The sequence below is a fragment of the Ptiloglossa arizonensis genome, chromosome 13 (genome assembly GCF_051014685.1).
Source record: "Ptiloglossa arizonensis isolate GNS036 chromosome 13, iyPtiAriz1_principal, whole genome shotgun sequence".
NCBI lineage: Eukaryota > Metazoa > Arthropoda > Insecta > Hymenoptera > Colletidae > Ptiloglossa > Ptiloglossa arizonensis.
This window is the reverse complement of record NC_135060.1, coordinates 6,229,239-6,253,005: the sequence shown is the minus strand read 5'-3', so window position 1 is coordinate 6,253,005 and position 23,767 is coordinate 6,229,239. Positions and strand designations below refer to the sequence as shown.

At 39.6% G+C, this 23,767-nt stretch overlaps 1 protein-coding gene across 4 annotated transcripts in view; it reads left to right on the top strand.

Annotated features, from left to right (window-relative positions):
• The window catches only part of LOC143153603 (uncharacterized), a 192,440-nt gene that overhangs the window by 163,737 nt on the left and 4,936 nt on the right, over window positions 1-23,767 (top strand). For all 4 annotated transcript variants that reach the window (XM_076325001.1, XM_076325000.1, XM_076325002.1 and 1 more), the window contains 3 exons: window positions 15,883-16,106; window positions 18,700-19,861; window positions 21,743-22,216. In XM_076325001.1, coding sequence (XP_076181116.1) covers window positions 15,883-16,106; window positions 18,700-19,861; window positions 21,743-22,216 — 1,860 coding nt within the window. The remainder of the gene's footprint in view (window positions 1-15,882; window positions 16,107-18,699; window positions 19,862-21,742; window positions 22,217-23,767) is intronic.

The window sequence follows — 23,767 nt, the reverse complement described above, 5'->3', positions numbered from 1 at the left end:
CTCTCGCAAATCGGTTCGATGATGCAGTTCGGTTTCGGAAAGAAGCGAAGGAGACGAACCGAGAACACACTCCTCGCCTTTTTCGTTTCTTTTTCTTATCTTTATTCTTCTTCTCACCGTTCTCGATCGCATTGACAATTGGTCGAGGTGGTCGATACAAATGGTACGTGACGTACAAGCTCAATTTGTATCGTGTGTACGAATAGAAGAGGCGTGTCCCTAGAGTCGCAATAGAAATCTATTCTATATTATTCGTGTCTTTGTTACACAAAATCCATTCTAAGCGCAAAGTATAAATTTTTTATATTTCCATTCTATTATTGTTTGATATCGATATTTCTTTCTTAGTCGACTATCAACTACCGTTTCGTGAATTGTTAATTTCCAACTTATTAAAATTTATCCAGCTCCCGTGTCATTGCAGAACATCATAATTTTATACTCGTTTGAAGTTACGACGAGTTTCATCGAATATTATCAATTTTAAATTTCCATCGTTCCACTCGACACGTTTATTTAATTATCGACGAGATTGCTAATGGAAATACTTAATTCGAGTCCAATTAGAAAATACTTTTGCGTCGCAAAGGGTGTAACAAAGCAACGATAATTATTGCATTATCGTTCACGAATCCAGAAGAAGCTTTCGCTCGTTATATTTCAACTACATCGTATTCCACGCTTCGATCTCCGATTTCATCTATTTTCTTCGTTAATTTCCAACGAAGTAACTTCGTTCAACTTCTCGCGTGAATCGATCCGTTCTTAACCATCTTGCACACCTACTACTCCCACTTTCCAATCCACTTTTCGCAAAACTTTGATCAATTATTCATTACCACGTACCTCGAGTGGTGTTGTTCGGCTATTAAAAAGCGTTTGTAGCTTCGCGCGGTAAAAAATTAAACGTACGCACGTAAAACGCAAAAACGCGGGATTCATTCCGAGTGCGATTACCTCCGTGACGTTTTTAATAAATAGGTAACACAGTGTCATAAATTCGTAAAACGGACATCGTAACCTGTGTTATTTACCGACCGGAACCCGATACGCGTAACTGGACTTCAATTTTAACGTTTAATATTCAATCGTAAAACGATCGGATAGAAATGTAGGTAACGGTGCTTACTCGCAAATATCGTTTTTCGGTTCGACTATCCACGGTGTTTGAAGAGAAACGGGAACAAACGAGAACAAACGGGAACAAGTGGTAAAATTGAAACTCGGTAATTCTTCGTTGAAGGATCCATTAAACGAAGACTCGTCTCGCTCGAGATTGCGTCGATTTTAATTTTCTCGAATAAACATTCGCACCTTGTTACATCGCGAGTCCCGTCTACCTTGTAATTAAGTTCAGATGCAACGTCGTAGCACGATATATTGTACGTTTAATCCGTCTGTAAACGAGAAACTAATTTCTCAGGATTCTCGTCGTCCTGATGCATTTATCCGTCCAGGATGCCCATTTCGCTCTAGATAAGATGGGCGCTGAAATACACGCAATCCAGGGACCTTATCGATCACCTTAATGGTAATTCCAGTTCAATTCAGCATGTTCGAGCATGACCGCGCGACTCCGGGGCAACTGGTCCCGTAATGGGTCTGCTTCGTGGCGCCTGCAGTTAATTTTCATGCGATCGAACATAACCACTGAAAGGATCCGTTCGTGTATATATAAAGTACGCGTATAATTGCAGAAAGCTCGCCCGTGGAAAATCACGACCTACGAGGAAAAGAGCAAACTGTCCACCGAATCGCGGCGCAAACCAAGTTTCAACGTTTGACCCGAGATTCGAGTACAATCTATCGATTATTTAACGATCGCGCGTGAAATTGTTAAACTCGTAACGAAACCCCACGACAGCTGTGATTTCGTTCCAACTAATATTTAACGACACAATCCGGCAGATTCGATACAATTTGACCATCGCGAAATAGATGTGTTTACCAACACGTTCGCGACCATCGCTCAGTTGGAAAACCATACACCACAGGCCACGTTACGTTTCCAGTCATTTCGTTGAACACATGATTTAATTATATTTGAACAAACCAACTGAATATTCTAGATAATGTTTCACAGATAGCGGTACAAAACAGATAGAAAACGGAAAATATTATCGTCATCTGTTTATAAGTGACCTCGATCTCTCATGAGAATATTTTTATTATCGAATTTCTACTTTTTCAAATTTCTAACGACAAATTAATCGTTGCGTTAATAATTCATATTGTTCGTATTGTTAACGATACAAGTTTTGATACAGCTTTTGTATTTACAATCCTTTCGTTCGAGTTCCTTTCTCTGTCAGATTTACTAATCGTGACACAAGTGTATCGAATAACATTTATGTTCGAACATTCTCTATTTAAAAATATAGGTATACAATAAGAGTATATACTCGGGTCAAAAGAAACATATACGATTCTAGACTTTACACATTTCTCGTTGCACAACTCTTTCGGAAAGCAAAATCTGATGTTCCTTTATTAGATTTCTAGCTCGAAAGTAGCGGTAGACGGTTCCCTTCCAGCCCTCTTGCCATGAAATACTGACAATCGATGCTGAACATTTCTTTTCGATCGCTGTTCAATCCCAACAATTGAATTATGATATACCTTTCAGTGCACAGACCCGATAGAAACTTTTTTTTCATAAATTCTCAATTCTCTACCTACGACCGTTGAAAGTCCTCGATCTCCGCAACTTCGTTTCTTATACAGTTATTTCGTTAAATAAAACATCTTCGACCCTTTTACAGCAGCCTCGAAGAACTAGTCCATCATTGGCAAAAATGTCTACCGAATGGCGTAGATAAAGTGGAAAAGTAAATATAACGAAAGATCTCGTTCGAAGATTAATTTCCTCGTCTACTTCGATCGGATATTTTCTTATCCTTACACTCGGTAATATCACGTTGGCTACGAAGTTGTACGTGCATTATTTTTCATTCAACCCTCGCACAGTTCGCGGAATTCTTAAGAACACGACGATACGATAAAACTTGAAATAAGTCTTTCAATCCAGACGTCGCCGAAAGTCTTGGCGATTCTTGTTTTTATGCTTCGCGTCGTCACTGCAGTGATAAAAGTTTCCCCGACAATGTTGTACCGGCACAACACTCCGTATTGTTTTTTTACGGGGCTATAATGAAGCCGAAGATACGACAGCTTCTGTTTCACTCGTAATGGCGTGCGGTGCTAAGTAAACGCGTAAACGAAGTTTGCAAGTATAATGCGTTTTTTCCTCGGCCGAAGGTACCAGTTACAAAGAAAAATTTAACAAGATCTAGAAAAGTTCTCACCGCGTGAAACCTCGCCTTGCAAGCTTTTATTGCACCGACTGCTGAATCTTAGCGAACACTTGCCTTCGCGAATAGACTGACACTCTTAAATTACGCGGTAGTAGCTACGAATTTTCTCAAGGAAATCTTCTTGCGTATCTTTTTACGCATAAATATACAACGCGTGCAATCGTGGACATAAAAAATTTTAATTACTACGAATAACCAGGTAAATTATACTTTAACGATAAATCGTATTTTTCGTACGAATAAATTCGTGGGATTTGTACGCAGTGGTAAAATACTTCGCTAGATTTAAAATTACGTGAACACGGACGTCATTTTAGCATCGTGTACGTAAACAGAGCGAGTCGCTACGAGTAAGCGGCTAAATTGTATCTTAATCGTAAATCATATTTTTCGTACGAATAAATTCGTGGGATTCGTACGCAGCGCGATTGCTAAAATACTTCGCAAGATTTCGGATCACGCGAACACGGATGACCGAAATATTTCGTTCCTTTGAACCGAAACGCAGAATTCTGTGACAATTTGGAAAAATTACCTCTTCGTATTCCAAGAATATACATTCACTTTTTCACGTACGACGGATATCCGAAGCCTTGCCTAAAGAAAAAAATATAAGTGAACGTAATAAAATAATCGTATCGTGAGTTTTACCGCAGAACGTCGATTATACAACACTTTGAATTCTTCCGCGAGGTTGATAGAAGGGGGAAAGGAGGACAGCAGGTGTCAATAATTGGAAGAGAAACATCTGAGAACTTTACAAGCCTACAATAAGACAGGTTCCCGCAGCGGACACCTCGATGTCACGGAAGTGAAACTTTTTTCCATTATCTGGAGTGTTACGGAAACCTTTCAAATGGAAACAGAAGAAAGATCGATCTTATTGTTCCGATATATAGTAGCTTTGATCGTATTTCACTCGAGTGCTAGAAATTCACTCTAGAAAACGCTATCGCGTACAACCTTAATATTTGATCTTGATTTTAACAATTTCCACGTCGGTAGACAAACGTTGCTTCGAAATTGAATCTAGAAATAATCATGGACAAAAGAATCAAATTACAAGGAGATAAAGTAATTTCAACCACGTGAAATTTTCCAAATATAAATCCACAAATGTTGTACACTCGATACGCTGGTTATGTATCGTTGCAAGTACGCACGTCACGCGTACATCTGTCTCTGGAAAATGAACGTACCAAACACGGAGGAGATTTCAAAAAAAAAACTAATAGAAAAAATTAAACCCAGTGATTACCAACGGTGAGCCCTCGAGAGTAGTCGATGAAAGGTCGTCGAAAATGAAACGATTTTCATGAATCTAAAATGTCGAGCGTCTTTGAAATCTCGCTCGGCGAGGATTAAGGTTGGACCCGAATCAAAAATTAATAAATGGACTCTTAAACGATGAAAATCTTACCGAATCGCTCGTAAAGGTTTAACCGATTACAGTGCTCGAAATTGACGAAAAGAATTGTGCAGATTCGTTCAGCAAGTGATGTACATTTGAAGTGAGAATCGTTAGTGCGAATAAAGGAAAAGGATTAAGGGAAAGAAAATCGTGCTTCGTACAGTAGAGACGAAAAATCGATTAGAAAATCAAACGATGTACGGTTGTCGTCCCATGACTTTCCGAACAAACTGGTCAAACTTCAGAATCGATTTAACGTGAAATCTACTCAGCCTTGAGCTATGACAGATCACGAATTCAATCGTCTCGTGTCCAGCCACTGATGCAATTAACCGCAGACACGGATGGAACCTCTGCTCTTCGATTTGCTCTCAATCTCACAGTATATTGTACGAGTTCAAATATACCAATGAACCGTGCCAACGGTCATCGAATCTGCCAATGAACATAATCGATAACTAAAATCAAAAGTCGTACAGGTGGCGGAACGAGCGTCGTTTAAATATTGGGTCGTTCGGAAAGTCATTTCGTTTTTTCTTTTTCGGTGAAAACGAAATACAATTTTTTTCGAGTGAAAGTACGAAGACGCGAAAAGAAAATAAATGAAGAGACACAACGCACGATTAATTTCTAATAATTTATTTCGGTTCGTACGGCCAAATTATTCGCGATAAAGAAATATGGCTTCGTTTTTGCGTAAAAATCGTTAACTTCCGTGGTTAGCCTCGTTGATACGTCCATTATCACGAATATTACACCGACATCCGGTTTCAACGCTGCACCGTATTCGAATGTCTACGCGTGTTCCTCCAAGCAGCACAATACAAAGCAGAGAATGTATTCAGACACCGAACACCACCGAGTATTTCGCTTCCTACGCGAAACAGGATCTACAGTCTAATTTTCCAGAACGTGCTGTAATCCTCGCGCCGACAAACCATTTAAAGCACAGATAGAAGTATTGGAAAGTCGTATCGTTCTTTTTTTTTCGGTGATAATCAAACACGATTTTTTCAAAGCGTATAAACGTTTTACTAAATTGTACATTCTCCATTTTGGAAAACGAAATCACTTTTACCACTCGTTATTACCACTACGGAATATTGGACAGATTTGAACGCAAGTAATGATCGACGATTACGATTTAAACGATTGATGGCCAATCGTCATACACGATTGACAAATGAATTTATGATTAATGGCGCTCGACAATTTTCGAAGATTGAAATAATCATTGGCACAAACGATCGACAAATGAATTATATAATCACGATGATCGACGACTGAAATAAGTAATCATTCGCTGACGTTCACCGGTAATTCGATCAATGATTGATCTTCGATGGCTAATTACGTAGATGTTGAATATTTCATTGATTTGAAATACAAATTTCGTGCGATCGACTTACGTTCGAACGTTCCGATGATAAAAGCAGCAAACTTTTTGCTTCGTTTGATCCTACTCAGGGGTCGAATACGGTTCGTCTACCGAAAATATTCGTTTCCAGGAGCGAGTGTAACGTTACACGGTTGAATTACATTGTTACATTATCGGAATTCGTTGAGGACGCGGCGGAAAAGAAAATATGAAAAATCCCACTAATGTAGTACGACCGAAGTAAATCAGATTCCTCTGCATCGCTGAAATGCGTTACTTCGTTTTACGCGATGAAGCGTGACTTTAAGTACAACATATTTTATAATACACGAAGACACGACTGACGGAAAAAGAGAGAATTTGTAAATTAATCGTTCATTTTTTTTTTTCACAATAGCTCCTTGGTCTTTCTATTCAGAAACAGAAATGGTCTTCAATCGTGAAATTTTATTTACGAAATTTCAAAAGGAAAACCTATCTGGTAATATCTATTAAGTAATTCTTGAAAATGATTAAATCACAATATAAATATACAATATTTGTGTTTTAAAAACAAGAGCAGAAATTTAACCGGAGTAATGATTTCGCTGGTTGAATTGAATAATTCTTGGCAGAGTTTTCTTTGGAAACGATCTATTTTCCAAAAACTAAATCAAGCGTCGAAGCTTTCATCCGTTAGGATTTATTTTCAATAAATTATGGACATAAATATTCAACGATGAATAATCTCGTGTAGGTGGAAGACGTACGTTATTTTCATTTCCATTTTACGCGTTTTTTGCTCCTCCGTCGAAGTCAATAAATTTACTTTGGTTATCGATCTCTACTACCGAATACAGTTTTGTAGATATATATGTATGTATGTATGTATGTATGTATGTACGACCATGCATCTCGTTCCAAGCCATTTTCGTTCCAGGTTAATTCAGGAGCCAGCTTTTTCTTTGTAAAAGGAAAGATTCCATTTTCTAGAACTTAATCTACCCGAATTTACTCGCAACGTGCTTAACTAACCTTTGTCATTCTATTTAAGCAAGTACCACACACAAGTAACGCGAATAACTGCACAATTTTCATTTGAAGATTCTTCTTCGAGTTAAAAATGAATGTAATTAAAAAAATGATCCTCAAAGAAAGCCGCAACAAGGTTGAAAAAATCCAAAGAGAAACAAGATATGTATTTTAATTTAATATCTTACGTAGAAGCATTGTAACTCTTTTTAACGAGAGAAAGAATTACATTCACCTGGTACTTAAATACGCTGCAAGCTAGTAAATGAACTTTGCGGAATTGCATCGGTTAAATTTGAATAACTCTAAATACGACTTCACCATTGCCACCAATGCACTTTAAATGCACTTTACGAAAGTATTATGGTTGCAGGAAGTCTTAAAATAAGCAAGGGCGACTTAAACTCATTTCGAAACAGTGAAGTCACAAGTTATCGCGATTGAAGCGTAAATAGCAGGCCGAAACCGCAGCGTTTCTACTTATAAGAGTGAATTTAATTTTAACGAAACTAATAATAAACTGCGGAGTCTGCAGGAAAGCGAGGTCAAACCCAGTTCTGTCAAATGTTCTTCTCAATCGATATTGATTTCGTTTAAAGCGTTCTCGTTAGATTCGGGACACAATAATTTCCATGTTTCTTTTTTTTTTCTTTTTTTTTCCGTAGTTCTATTCACGATCGAATAAACCGCTTTCCGGTCGCGACGATAACTTACTCGATAAATATCGTAGGACACGGTAGAACCTCGATGATTGGAAACAAAACGAAGCTCGATTGTCTCGCAATTGTCGAGATTGCCAAAAGTATCGAGGTAACCGATCCGACGATATCGATTCTCAAACTTAACCCGCAACGCGAAAGAATAACTAATCGTAATTCTTATCGCGAAACGATAAGAAACGACGTTGAATTTCTTCGAAACGCAAAATTATTGGATCAGACCTCGTACTCTTTTCGCGTATTGTTTTCACAATTTCTACGCGTCCATTGAAATAACCACGGTGCATAAACGAATAGAACACTTCGAATGATTATCAGCATCGGTCTCGGTAAACGGTATTCAGGACATCCGCAGTGGAACGTACGAGAGACCGCAATGCTTTCTACGAGAAATTCAGAAGTTTCGCCACGATTACGAACTTACGACGAAGTATCATAAAACTTCTCGACACGAATTGAACGGCACAATCTACCCAATAATATATATCACGAAACGTTTCCCGAAGTTGAAATCCATATTTCTTTTCGGCGAATACAACATATCGTGAGATTTGCAAGAAACATTGCCACGAATCGGATACGCAAAGACGATTCGTAACGGCACCTCTGAATTATACCGATCCAGCATTTCTCGTGGCGCGAGGTTTGTTCGTGAAATGAAATAATCTGATTCTTTGAACGGTACGTATTTATTGGAGAACGATATCGAGCGTATTTTTTTAAACGATACGAAATGGCACGATGTAATGATTCTTGACAAAATAGAAAGTCGAACGAAACCGTAAATGTTGCGACCCGATAAAATTGCAACTAATAGTGCATGTGTACGATATAAATCAAGAAATATCTAGTATTGCGAAACGAAGTGAAGAACATGTGGGAACAAACGGTTCGCAACTGGCACCATTCCACAAACAACAGTCGAACGATTAAAGAAGTTAAACACGGTATAGTTGACTGAACAAATACAGAGATCAGGTATATTGAAGACACGTTACGTCACAAGACATTTTTTGGCACGGTAGACTTTGTAGAAAACGCTTTGCGATATTCGACGATAATCTGTGTCACGGTAACGGTGCTGTAATGTTATTCATTACGAAGAAATGGAAACATTGTTAAGCATAATATTTTTATTAGACGATGTAAAAAAGAAACCGTGCACAGAATGGCATAAAAGTCGAGTATCGACTTTATTGTTAAGCCTGACCTATAAGCCATCTTTAATAGTGTCGGGGGAAAACAGCTTCGGTTTGACGAAGAAAAACTGCTTAAGTGGAACACGCTGTACAAATTGATAGATCGGATAAGAGAATACTTCGAACAATACGATCGCAGATAATCGGAAATCCATAAAATCGAGACCTGATTAATCAAAGTCTCTCGTTTAAAAACAACTCATTTTGATAGCACTCGAGTCAAGTGTGTATTATTACGTAACATTTTGAACCTTCGTCGAGAGCCCACTTCAAAGTACAATAGTTTGTTCCGATTATAAACGATGGTGTAAGCGAAATCAATTTCTGCATATAAAATAAAGGCACGTGTAGCGGTATTTGTTATTCGATACTTACAAAATATAGCGTACGTCCTATTGATTGAAACGGTTCAATATTTTAATATCAATGCAACACTAGTATATTATACACCAGCTATTATTGTCACCTTGTCTAAAGATCGACCTAAGAAAATACTCTAAATATTAAAACTAAAGTTACTTCGTTTCATAAATAAGTTTCATAAATACGATTATAATTCCTACTTGTACTTTATGATAACGATTCACCGATAATTTTTCTCGTTCGTTTATCGTACAATTGTAAAATTGCTACTCGGATTACTGGGATCGATTGGTACCACTTTGAAGAATTGAACTCGTCAAGAAGAAATCACTATCGAACGACACATTGAACAATGAATGCACGGCTGCACGTGTTTCGCGGACAGCCGGTGTTCGAGGTTTCCGAGTAGTTCCAGAATTTCCAGAGTTCCGTACTCTCTCACGTGGAACACTTTCCAGCGAAAAACGAGAGCGCTGCGCGCACGCACGCGTGGTAAAACAAAAAAAGAAAAAAAAAAAACAAAAAATCCGTCGCAACGTGACACCTGTGCAAAGCAGACGCTCTCGAAGCTAAACTTCCAACGGAGGACCATGAAACATGGAAACCGACGAACTTCATTGTACACGAGCGCGAGTGTTAGCTGCGGAAACTGTAAAAGTTCCGGACACTCCGCATTACACGCGCAACGGAAAGTGATTCGTGCAACGAATTTTGACGACCGCGCTGAATCATGCAAATTGTAATTTAATTCGTCCTGGGTGCTGTAAATTGCACACCGATAACGGCCCTCGTAGAATCACACGATGAAATAATTGCGTCGGACGACGATTGCCTATCGAAAAAAATTTCGAAATTTTCGTTTCGTTCGAAGGTAATGGGAATTTACGTGGTGTAAATTTTCCTGTGTTCTTTTTGCTTTTAATGTGTATTAAAGTTAGAAGAATCGATGAAATAATCGATTTTAGCAGATAATGGATGGTTAATTGCGTTACGCATATTTCTATAGTCCACTTTGGGAAAAATTTTAACAATCTGTGATAGAAAAAATATCGAGAATATTTTCCGTCGGAACAAGGAGGCATAAATTGTCTACGTATACTTCAGTTGAAAGAATACCAAAATATTAAATTATTATAAATAAACGTGAGAAAAAGATTGGAAACAATTTGTCCATCTTCGTGAATATTACCCACCCCTAAATTCTTCCACTCCACTTTCCTCGTCGGCCTGTACTCCGACATTTTGATAAATATTTCTCTCGTCCGGGTCTTAAATCTTCCCCCATTCCGAGATTGCTCTTCTCGCGCTTCAACATTTTTACTTAACTCGTTGTACAGCTTTGTTTGTACCTTCGCGCGGCCGAAAGAGAAATAAATGTTGTTCACGGGTGTCGAGACGGCCTAATAACGCGGTTCGAACGCGGTCCCTCGCTTAAATATCAAATCGCGAAACTTCTTTTCCACGTGCCGGTGGTCTCGTTTAACGCGAACAACGCGAAATACGAAAGGTCCGTCGAGGTGTTTCACTGGAGGCTCGCGGTCCTCCTCGAGGTCTGTGTATTACACCGCGATCTAATCTGTGTATTACACCGCGAATGCGACTAAAATATCACGAATCGTCCTAGATTCGGAAAAAGCGGCCGACGTGGGAAACGTCTAACGGCGTAAGACGCGGTACGAGGATTTTTTTCAGTTCTTGGAACGTGTCCGTTGCAAAAACCGCTCGTTTATCGCGAGTACGGGGCTCGTCGTGGTCTCGGACGCGGCCGAGAAACCGCGGAACGACGCGAGAAGCCCCTCGAAAACGAGATCGGGAATCTTCCATCGGGAGAAAAAAGAACTTCAGGCATCATCGTGGAAATAATATCCGAAGAATTTCCATTATCCCGAGGCGATCCCGCGCCATCTTCGGCAGACTCTGGGAAAAGAGGCGAGGAGAGGAAATATAAAAAGAAGCTCGTTTTCAATCCCACTTAAGATTTACTCTCGTTTCGCGCTCGACGACCAAAGCTTGGCGAGAAATTATAAAAAGAAATCTTCCAAACGGAATTATTCGATCGATCGACCCTCGACGTTGCATAACCGATCGAATCTTCCAATTGTATAATTCGATCGATTTAATACGGCGAGATTAACATTCCGTGGAGAACGTTCGACGAAATTTTGTCCAAGAGTGGAAGAACGTTTACGTCGAGACCTGTGAACACTTTAGTGTTTTAGAAAATAGCGAAAACCTTTTTTTCTTATCACTGATCTACGCTCTATCGTTGTCCACGATGTCCTCACCTCGTGAGAGTAATTTTATAAATCTTGGTGAAAGATTCTCCAGACTTTGGAAACGATGGTAATCACTTGGAACAATATCAAAAGGGGGAGTTGGGTTAGGTATAACTTAACAGTTCAAGACAGTTAGCTTGTGCAGTTACTTGCGCTGAGTGCACCTCGTGTTTAACACAATGGAACAACCCCTGTTTCGTATAGACGATTACTGAATTGTACTTCATTCTGCATTCAGTCTGGATAGTGGTTCGCGCTAAATATCTGTACTCGTAGTTTGTTTAGATTCCAACAACATTCGGACCAACTTACCGCACCAAAATTACCACATTTACGATACTTAATCGATCTCTTATCATAGTTTTGGGTTTTTCGTTTCTGTCTCGCCACTATGTTTCCTTGTGACACAATTGCCAAGTATCCATCAAACTTAAAAGAAACAAAGGACGTGCAATTTATTTTTTATCAACGTTTAACTTGTTGAATGACAGAGTGTAATCTCGCGAGCAGAGAAGAAAAAACATACAAGACGACAATATCCAAGGAAAAAAGGGAAACGGAGGGATTGCTTACCTGAATGAATTACGTCACACCTGACTTTCCGATAATTATTTATACTTAACAGGCTCGAGCGTATGTGCCTCTGTACTGTACCTTTGACGGTGACAAGCATCCGTTAATATGCTCTGAGAAACTCTCCTCTCAATATCGCGTACGAGACCAGAAACCACAAGGTCGTCGTCAAGGAATCAATAAGAGGGTTGCTAATTTCAGTCACTTTGCGTGCAGGATTATAGTGGTCAACATGCGTGAAAATATTCTATCCCATGGAATGTATCGTTACTTAAACGAAGTGGGTATATTTCTTCCTCAAGGCTACCACTCTACATCCGCTTAACGCTACAATAAGAGGGATGTGTAACGTATTAGCCGAAAAATATTTTCAGTCTTAGTCATTTTGATGCGATATTTAATTTTATTTTATGAATTGTGTAACTTTTATACGTATATATTATTAGTATCATTGTTATAAAGTAATTAAAATCTTGTCAGCCTTAGTTACTTCGATACAATATTTAATTTTATTTTACGACTCGTACATAATCGCGTATAGCCAAAGACTGTTTTTGAATTTAATCTGGCGTATACCTTTTTTTTTTTTAATAAGATTACAAAACTGTACACTCGATAATTTGAAGATTTCGTTATTCACCGCGTTCCGAGAACAAAAATGACAGTGTAAAAATGAATCGAAACACGAATTTAAAAGAACAATCGACCAGTTTCATTGTAAGGCTCCTTCGTTTATAAAATCCTATACACGCGCAAGACAAAAGCGTTCGATTTTACGATATTGTAAAAAAAAACGCTATAAAATTAAACGTCATATCTGATCTTGACAGAGAGAAACAAGTGTTACAATAGATCCGTCACTGACAGGAAATCGGTAAAAATTTATTGTTTTGCTGCCTATCGCTCTAGGACAGAAAATATCACATTCGCGCAGCGAAATTCAGACACAACCGAAATATTCGGTGCTGCGTTGCGACAATAAATCGCAACAGATGTAAATATTCATGTTTCACAGATTCGAGTACAATGTTACGAAAGCAACTCGTTAGTCAAGAATTTCGAATACCCTTTCATTGATACATCGTATCGATGTATTGTACATTCACGTAGATGAGAACACACGTGAAATTCTATACAATTTTTTCATCGTTTTTCAAGGAAACTTATCGTAAATTCTACGAACAAATCGATCTCTCCTCCCTAACAGAACATTTTAACAACGTTGAATATCCAACTGTGAAAACATCTGTCTAAACATCGATCGTTTGATTGAATTGAAGAACAATTGTTTTATCGTTTGGAGTGATCTAAAACCTACAGAGACTTTTCTGCCGCGTTTAAGAACAATCTGAAACAGTTATAACACGATGGAAACGACAACAGACATCGAAGGTTTAATAGGAATGACTCCAGTCCCGTGGGACAGTGACCCTCGATACGTAGCAGTGATATTCGTGATCTCGGATTTGTAGGGCTACCTAGAAACGATACCGACCTACCGAGACGAGATATGGACAACCACGAACCAACGTGGCACCATAGAGACGATCCTGAATACATATGGCGCAACAGAGGGGAGCCCGATATCGTGATACGCTTTCGAGACAAATTCTACTCCCTTGGGTAACGATTCGGACGATCCCTAACTCGTGGAATACAATAGAAAGACGCTCGCGGTCCCAGGATAAGATAGTAATGACTCTGTACTCGTGGAAACAACCACCCGATTTGTAGCACTCGGTAGAAACGACACTGAGCTCGTTAGACACAATACGGACCTGTTCTCATTGGACGAGTCGTCTCCCGATAGTTCCATATCCTAAAGCTCCAGAGACATCGGGACTACGTGGATCCTGCATCTCGAGACCCCGGCAACACCTGGACTTCCGATAATTCTCCCACCCGAAACCCCACAATTTCAAACACCCCTAAACATTGAAACAACGTTTCTCGAAATGTACTTCGCCGAGCCCCAAGTCTTTTGCAATAATAGAAAAGTATCACTAGTATCGTTGGTACTGTTACTAAAATTATTACTATTATTGCTACTACTTATTAATGTTATACACTGTAACGATCGCGTTTACCCGTGACGAGGACGGATTGTCGTTCGTGAAGTAACACGTTTTAAGAAAAAGAAAAATATCGAAAATTAAACATCACTGTTGCTTCTCCTCGTAGAATTTCTTCTTTCTTCGAACATTCAAAGTGCGACTAATGCTGGGAATCGTGACGTCACTTTCGAGAAATTCCACGAATTCGAATTTCAAATTTCAAGCTAAATTTCAACAAGACTTTGAAGCTAATTTCAATACTTTGTACGAGAGAACACGATCGTGAAGGAAGTGGTACAATTTCGCAGATTCTGGGAGTTCCGAGGTCCAAGAAATTCCATTTAATTATAATTTTCAAATGTTAACGGTACTTTCAAAGCAGATAATCCGTCGCTGTTTCGCATTCGAAGAGCTGAATAGGTCTTCGTATAATTCAAGCATTCTCGTGGAAGGGTTCTGAGTATCTGACGATATTATTATTTAGAAATAAGAAAACGTTTGTAGAAAATACGAGCTCGGTGTCTCCTCGGGCTGCAAGAGTTGTGCTCGTAAGAAGGACAATCCTGAGCGTGCAAGTAATGGCATTTGGTTGGGTTGAATATAGTTCGCAAAGTTACTGCTCTTGAACGTAGGGTGCACTAGAAGACCACTGGTTTCTTACGAGATCGGTATTTCATATCGTGTGTGACGCTAACTCGCAAGAAAATGAAACAACAGATTGAACTCGCAACAAATCGAATGTAAAAGTAGACATAGATAAATGATAAAATGGCAATATTCTTGTTTCGAAAAGAATGCAACGACACTTCTTTAAAAAAATTATATATTCAATCTATGAATACAATTGTACCAATTTATATTCTTTACGAAACGTTAACGTTTCATTATATATATATAATTACAAGATCTGAGTTCTAATATAATAAACATCGAGGAATAGAATCCGTATAAACAAAAGAGTACACGAGTATTCATATCCGTCCACGTTCCAAGGATCAAATCTTACCAGCCGACAGATACTTCACAGAGTGCCCTAAGCGACTAAGATCCTATCTACCTAATCTTACCACTTCAAAACTGTGTGTATAACACCCTGAGGACCAGTTATCACGTCACGTGGAATATTCCGAATTCGTACAAACTGTAATCTATTCGCTCTTCGCCGACAACTTACGAGTGTTACGAAAAATAATTATTCCGAAAGATAAAATATTCGGTTGTTCGGAAGGAATCGTTTCGTTTCGGTGTACAAACATTTTATCGAATTATATATTCTCCATTTCGGAGAACGAAATTACTTTCCGAACAACCCAATATATCTGTCGCGAGTTAAGCGCATGGACTTTTTAATGAATCCTCCTGGGCTCATAAATCCCAGGATTGACTGTCGCGGAGGTGCTCGGTCTAACTTACCGGTTGTGAATTTAATATCGTATGACCACTTCAAGTTACGTATAACGATGATACAATTTCAAATTAATTCTTCGCGAGACCGATACATCGTTGAAAAGAAACGTAGAATCCGAACGACGAAGTTCAGAAAGAAACGAATCGTAGCCAATTCTTTCGCTCTGTATTTTTCAGGAATGCCAACCCGAGTTCCTGCACGACCTCGTCTTAAAGATGAAGGCTTATATATTCACGCCCGGCGACTCGATATGCCGAAAGGGTGAAGTGGCCAGGGAAATGTTCATAATTGCGGACGGAATTTTAGAGGTGATTAGCGAAACGGGCCGAGTTTTAACTACCATGAAAGCCGGGGACTTCTTCGGTGAAATTGGAATACTCAATCTGGACGGATTAAATAAGTAAGTAACTTCGGCTACTCACTGCCTCTATTTCTAATTCAAGAGTCGACCTCTCCTCGTTCCTTCCGCTTTTAGAATACTCGAAGAAAAACTACCGTTACCAGATTAACATATTTCGTACATATTTCCGTTCAATTGTCCCGATATTTCCCGTTCGCGTTCGTTCCCTGGTAAATTAATCCTTACGTTGGAAGCATTTCATTTTAATGGAATAATTACAGAAAGTTGGTTCAATGCTTCGTGAGGCCTGTACTTTGAACAGCTATCGACAATACCTTTATTTTTCACCGATACAAATGTAATAAGTTAAAGTGCTCGAATCGATTAAAAAATTACATTTATTTCGTAATCAAATAAATAACAATTTTAATTACTTTGTCCGCGGTACGTTTGAGTAATTGTTCGTCCGCGAAGTTTCGCGATAAATTTTATATGAAAATGTTGGCGTTTCAAATTTCATTCCAACTGTAACGAAAACAATTAATAACGAATAATATTTTCCATTTCCCTTTTAAATCTTCGTATTAACCGCTCGTGTTTATTTATTTACCACTTTTTTAAATCCGGGTAATTCGCAACGTGCAATTTACTCCTGCAACAACTTAGTTTATCATAAGATAATTACAACGTACAATGTTACGTATCGGAGTAATAATACGATGCTCTTTTAAATTGCATAATTCTGTATTTCAGCGCCAACGGATCGACCTTAATTAACGTTAAAGTTTCGGAATATATTAAGGAATTAGCTACCATCGAGAGCGTAAAAGTGTGCATAAAGTAATTAATAATTGAGCGTACAAAATTCCCGATATGTAATTTAAACACGAAACGTACGAAAAAGTTACGCACGAGCGGACATCAACGAATGGGAAAAGTTTAAAAATATTTTTTTTCCACCTCGTTATTTTGTTTACCAGTGAACGGACAGGCCGAAAGTTTCGCGGATGCATCGCGTGCAAGTTCTGCGGTCGCTTTACGGGATATACGATTCGGAATTAACGAAAATTTATCCAGGAAATGCACAATTGGAACTGCTGCCGCGATGGAAAATGCAGCAATGGTCAACGAATGAAATCGATAAAATTACCTTTCAATCCTTTTTCATTTCTCTCGCCTCGTAACCCTGACATACATATTATGTGGCTCGTTCCAGTTTCTCGCTTCGCTGTTTGCTACCTACGAACATAACGTATTTCGAACACTGTTTTCCACTGCAGTGGTCGCAACAATGCTGAGAAACGTATTTTAAAAACTGTTCCACTTATTCCCAACGTCTTCGTTCGACTAAACTCGACCACACGTTATTTCGAACGGTGGAAAAAATTTCATACTGTTCGCGAAAAGAGAGAACCACGATAAGAAAAGTCTTCTCCTCGTTACATCTTACCAGCGACAACAATGTTACAAACGGCAGGAGCTATCTTTTTTTTTTTTCTTCAGTACCGATAAATTACGCGAAAGAAGATTTGCGACAATAGGGACTAATTTCAAATGACCAATTTGCGAAGTATGCAAGAGAATTGTCCGAGCCAATATTTCAGTCTACGAGTAATCCTCTTTGATAAAGAGACACGAACCGAGAATGAACTTTCTTAAACTTTGTCCCGTCGTCGAGTGGACTTGATTCAATTACAAAAACTAATAGTATAACGAATTTAAATTAGTGGAAAGTTAGTGCTTTAGTTACAGCGGAAGGATTACTAGAAGCTCGTCGTGATTTCAAATATTACTAACGCAACTCGTAATTATCCAAAAATCCATGACGATGAAGAATACCTTTCAAATATTATTACGAAAAATGAATTTGTGATATAGTAAGGACAATTGAAGGATTCTCCTCGTAAGAATTCTCCTCGATTAATTTTAGTCTTTCGTTCCTTTGGGTCTAATTGATGCCTAATGATTCTCTTTCACTCGTACAGAGTGCTCGTAAATTCGTGGAATGACCTTTCGCACGTATTGTGTTCGTTAAAATAGAAAAATGGCCTTTCGGTGAAACAATTCATCCTTAAATATCTATCCTTGAATACTCGACGAAGTAATATTATTTTCAGATAGTATTTCCTCACGGTGACTTGTATCTCATTGTCCACAATTTCTGTTAAATATATTTCAAATTCATACGAAACACCACGATGGAGATAGCTCCCCGGACTGTGAACGATCGATTAATTTTGATTCGATAATAGTACTAGAAATCTATCACCTATGCCGCGTGGCTTGCATTCAAATTTCCGTATAACGAAATATTTAACGCTTCGCTTGTCGAGTACACAACTTCGATAAATTACCAAACTGTGTTGCACCGGTGATTAAAGGTTAATTAACGCAAGCAGATACGAAGTTTTGTCTGCAGGCAAACAAGTTAGTTCGAATACAACGGGAACGAAACTCTCGGCACCCCACGCGCGAATGCAAAACTCTCGTACGCGAACGCGAAATATTATAAACGGTTGCAAACGCGATAAAAAAAAATTCCAATTCCCGAAAATATTCCACCTTAGATCGTAATATCCGAATGTAATTATCAAAAGATCCCGTCGCTGTGACAAATCATCGTTCGTCTGACAAAGAAAACTCCCAATTGCAGACGCACAGCCGATGTTCGTTCGGTAGGTTACTCCGAGCTGTTCAGTCTCTCGCGGGAGGATGTTCTCGCGGCGATGAAGGACTACCCGGAAGCTCAAGAGATCCTGCAGAATCTCGGTAGGAAGAGGCTGATGGAGGCGCAGAAAGTGGCGAGAGCGACGCGTCAACCGACATCGCCCGGTCACGATTCCTCGGACAACAGCACCGGGAAGAGGATCGTCGACAAGCTGAAGAGCGACGTGAAGGGTCTGAAAAACGCGTTACGTAAGAGCAGACGGAACACTAGACCGGAGGAGAGCCTCGAGCTCCAGCCCCTGACGCCGAAAGCACCAACGTTGAAAAGACAGCAGAAGGTCGACGACGGCCAAGAGCCGTCCGCTTCGAACGTTCAGGAACCACCTGTGTCACCGCTCGGCGCCGGGCTACCACTCCTCGCTAGGCTGCGATTGCTCAAGGAGAAAGAGGAACGCGAGGAACGACGTAACCTGATGGAGACACCGGTACACGCGCCCGAACAACCCCAACCACCATCGGAGGCACAGAACCCGACCAATCCGAATTTACCGTTCCTCCAAAGAATACTTCTACTGAAGGCGAAGAACGAACAAGAGGCACAAGCCGAGAAGGAAGCACCCACCAAGGAACCGTTGCTACCGAAGAACGTGATACCCGAAGAGACCAAAGAACAATCCCCCAAACCTGTTCTGAAACCACCACCGAAGCAACCACCGGTCCAAGTGTCCGTCGAGACGACCAAACAACCATCGACCACACCCATCGCGGAGAACGTGAACGGTACCAACGCGAAGAAACCATGGGCCATGCTTAAAGACGCGTCGTTGACGAACAAGGAGAACTCACCGCAAATGAGCCCGCCGACCAGACACTTGCACATCAGGCAACGTCTGGTACACCTCAGACAACAGACCAAAATGTACGCGTCCGTCGACGACCTATCGCCGGAATACTGCGGTCTACCGTTCGTCAAGAAACTCAAGATACTCAACGAGAGGCAGAAGTTGGCGGAACTCGAGAGAGCTGTACGAAGCTCGAGCCTCGATTGCGGCGAAAACGCCGAACTCGAGTTCGACGGAAACCTAACGAGAAGTCACTCGGAAGCCTGCGCCATCGAGTACGCCAGGAAATTGAAGAAACTGAATCAGGTACGTGCTGCTGGAATTTCGGCGAGTTCTTGTCTCGCGTTAACGGACCGTGAGAACGTTTACGGAACTTTTCCCTATCGTTGTTTGGGATTGCGGAGAGTACGGTTAAGCTACGTTTCCACGTGGCGGTAACTATCGTCCCAGTGTCTTACGGTTTTCGATTAATTCCATGTGGTACCGTGTCGGTTGTATTTAGAATATCTTGTAATAATTTTAACATCTGTTCGTATTATTCTCGATACGAGAAAGTTTTGGTATCGTTGTTTGGAATTGCAGGGAATACGGTTAGGGTACGTTTCCACGTGGCGGTAACTATCTTCACAGTGGTTACGGTTTTCGATTAATTCCACGTGGTTCTGTGTCGGTTCTTTTTAAAATATCTTGCAATAAATTTATTTCAACATCTGTTAAATTCTTGGAGAAAACTTTACCACTTGCAGATTATCCTGTGAATCATATTTGTTCGTTCTCTTGAAAACAGTAGTGCACGTTAAAAATGTCTACCTCCTCTGTTTGTGAAGATTGCTGTACGTTAGTTCAACATAAAAACTGCCATAACTTGGAAACAAGATTACACAAGGCGGATGTTTATGTAACCTTCTTTGTCTTGCCCTTGTATCTTATATTTATCCTTGAAGTTATATATATCCTGCTTTAAATAATCAGAACTTTGCAATGAGATGAAACATAAAATAGTGACTTTAAACCTTAACGATACGGTATTGCCGTACTTTACTCGATTTAGAAATCCTAACAAAATTACCATAGATGTAAGAAATAATAGATACGAGGACTTGAAAGATTTGAAGATTGTGTAATTAAAAAAAAGAATAGAAAAATAATTTTGAGGAATAGAGATCTTACAATTGGTAACTTAAAATTAGATTTTAAGTTACTTATAATTAGTTATTCGTAAAGTAATATCTACACGGATCGATCGGACAAATTCTACATATACTGTTTCACTGTTCAATGAAACTTAACGTCAATCGACGTTGACATACGAATCCAATCGTGTCAAAATTACATCCCATCGCATTACACACAGCCATCATTACTGCATGTACGTATCTAACAGTTAATACCAGTTCTCGTATCTGCTAAACTTTCTCGCTACATCCAACATTGAACATGGAAGTTCCATAATTCGTGTTCCTGCATGAAAAACACGAAATTCTGATTAAACCGTATAACAATTCGCACGCGATAAAAAACGAGATAAAACTGCCCTTCGAAGCATCGTAAAACAAACTGCGAAAAAAAAAAAAACACTCTTAACTCGGAGTGACTTTTAATCCCTTCCATAACGATTTTTTGAATGGCTTCGTGCGTCACTGATAACTATTTAACTACTCGAGTATCACGACGGAGAATAAACGTCTCCCGATACGTTTAATGTGTCTTTAGCGATAAATTTGTTCATTTTTATTTTCATATATATATATATAAATTATACCAAATTCACTCTCTACAAATGAGGGCGACAGATTCGCTAAAATTCGCGCTAAAAAAAACCACACACTTCTCGTATTTGTAATACTCCGAGCTTCTTCTGCTCTTTGAATACGTAGTCGTTGCAAGGTGACGGGATTAACTGGCTACAAGTGCCGAGTAGTTCGAAGATCTATTTGCAACTTGGCGAAAGTAAACAGTCCCTCCTCCGTAGCTTCTAATCCGAATTTTCATCCGAGAGAAAGAAAGATTGCCCCCGTTTATCCCGGCTGAAGCGACAGATTAAAAGCACAACCGGAAGAAACGAGTTCGATACGTTTACTTTTCCGAACTTACAAATGAATTTAACCCAACGTGTCCGATATCGAACGGTTTCTCCGATTGCTGAACCAATTGCCAGCAAATGCATCGCGATACCGTATCTTTCAGAGTCGACGATCCTCGGCATCGCCAACCGATCAGCTGTCACCGGAGAACGAAACACTGGAGAGGCGGAATCTGAAGAGCATACTGAAGAAACTGTCAGCCGGGAGCAGAACTGGCAGTTCCGAGACATCTGCGACGAGTACACCGGATCGGGAAGCCGCCACTGCCGAATTGAGGAAATTGATGAGGGCGCCGACCATCGAAGGTTACGCCGCGCGGCATTCCAAGCTCTCGAAGAGTGTTACGTTTAATAAGTATACGCTGCAAAGTCCACCGTCCGAGCAGATGCCGGGGAATTATCCACTTGGGGCTCAGTTGTCCGATTCCCAAGAGCAGGCCTCACTGCCACCGCCCAATAAACTCAGTTTCCGTCCTTTGGGCAGCGGAGGTATCCTGCAAATGGTATCTCGGCCACGAGAAGAGGAATACGTAGGGGAGTTAGTGTCTGGTATCAAAGATGTCATTAAGGGTCGTCTGGTAAGTCACCTATCTTTATTCTCTCTCCTTTTCAACGACTCTCCCGATAGCTCAGGGTTTTAATCGACGTGCCTCCATCGTTTTCTCGATCGATTTATCGCTCGAAGAATAGGTTAGGTACGGTATTGTTTTTCAGTGTAGAACGAGTACGAGAACTGAGTCACTTTGGCGTCTGTTAGCGAGACATTCGGTTCTTCTTGGACGTTACGTTCGAGGAAGAAAATTTTCTTTAGATCGATATCGTTCGGTTTGAAAATTATACATCGACGTAGCACGCTTGAGCAATACATCGGGAAAATGTGTGCTTCGATCAAAGATAAGGTTTTCCTTTTATCGGTGCACGATGCACGAGAATGATTCTCCCGTCATTTTTCCGATTTGTGTAATGTATCTCTTCTTTGTGAATTAACTAGCATTTCTTCGACGACTCGAGGTTTACGACCTCGAGTCTGTGCGAAAAGAATGTACGCGTTGATTTTACAAAGAAGAGTAAACGTTGGGTAACTTCGCGTAAAATTGAATCCATCTCGGAAAAATAAACATTCAGCTTCGTAGAAATTGTACGAAACATAATCGTGGAAAAATATTTCGTGAAAGAAGTAAATGGATTCCTCGAGATCGTAAAATTCCCAAGAACTTAAGAAGATTCGACGACTTTGGAAAGTTCGCTTCCAAGAAACGCATTTCCTAGGAAGTTACATAAGATTTCCCAGTTTGAAGTAATTTCCCTTAAATATATTGGCTTTAAAGTTACTAATTTTCAAGCAGTTCGCATTCCATTGCTCCTTTCGTTCGCGAGAATTTAGTTGCCCGTACACTTATGATCTCGTTCTATTTGCATACCGGAGTCGGTTCACAAACCAGTAATATATTGCTCGTTCGCTTACACTTAGCAACTAACGACACCTACAGTCTAGAAGTTTCCGCATAAACAAATTTCCACATCTGTGCCGTGCAATTATGACGTATCTAAACTACCGTCGTAAACAACAACGGATTCATTAAGTAAATGGATTTTACACAAATAAAATCGATCTTCGAGTATATGTGCCCGGTAACTGCCGCGTTAGTTATAGATTCGTAAGCATACAAGACCAGCCATTTTAATTTCTAAATGGATATGAATCTTGTGAAATGCGATCACTTCGAAGAAGTAAGTATACGAGAGTTCAAAGAGTTCGCGTAAAAAATGAAAAGTTAAGTCAATAGATGGAGGTATATATACACACTACACATAAATTGCAATATCATTATCGATACGAGAGTTTCGATAATTCTGTAGATACATTACATTGTTTATCCGTTAAAATTAGAACTGTTTTATATCATATTAACTAATTGTACATAAACTTGGGTCTCTGACTATATTTCCGAAATCGTTTCGTCGTATTCTAAAGTTTGCTTCAATTTGTAAAAAGAAGTATATTTTACGAACGCATTAATTGAGAAGTATTTGGCTCGGTATGTACGTACTTCGAATGTCTTACGTGCAACAATTATACATTTAAGAAAAACACAGATAAACTGCGATCGATTCATCAGCTGACTCGA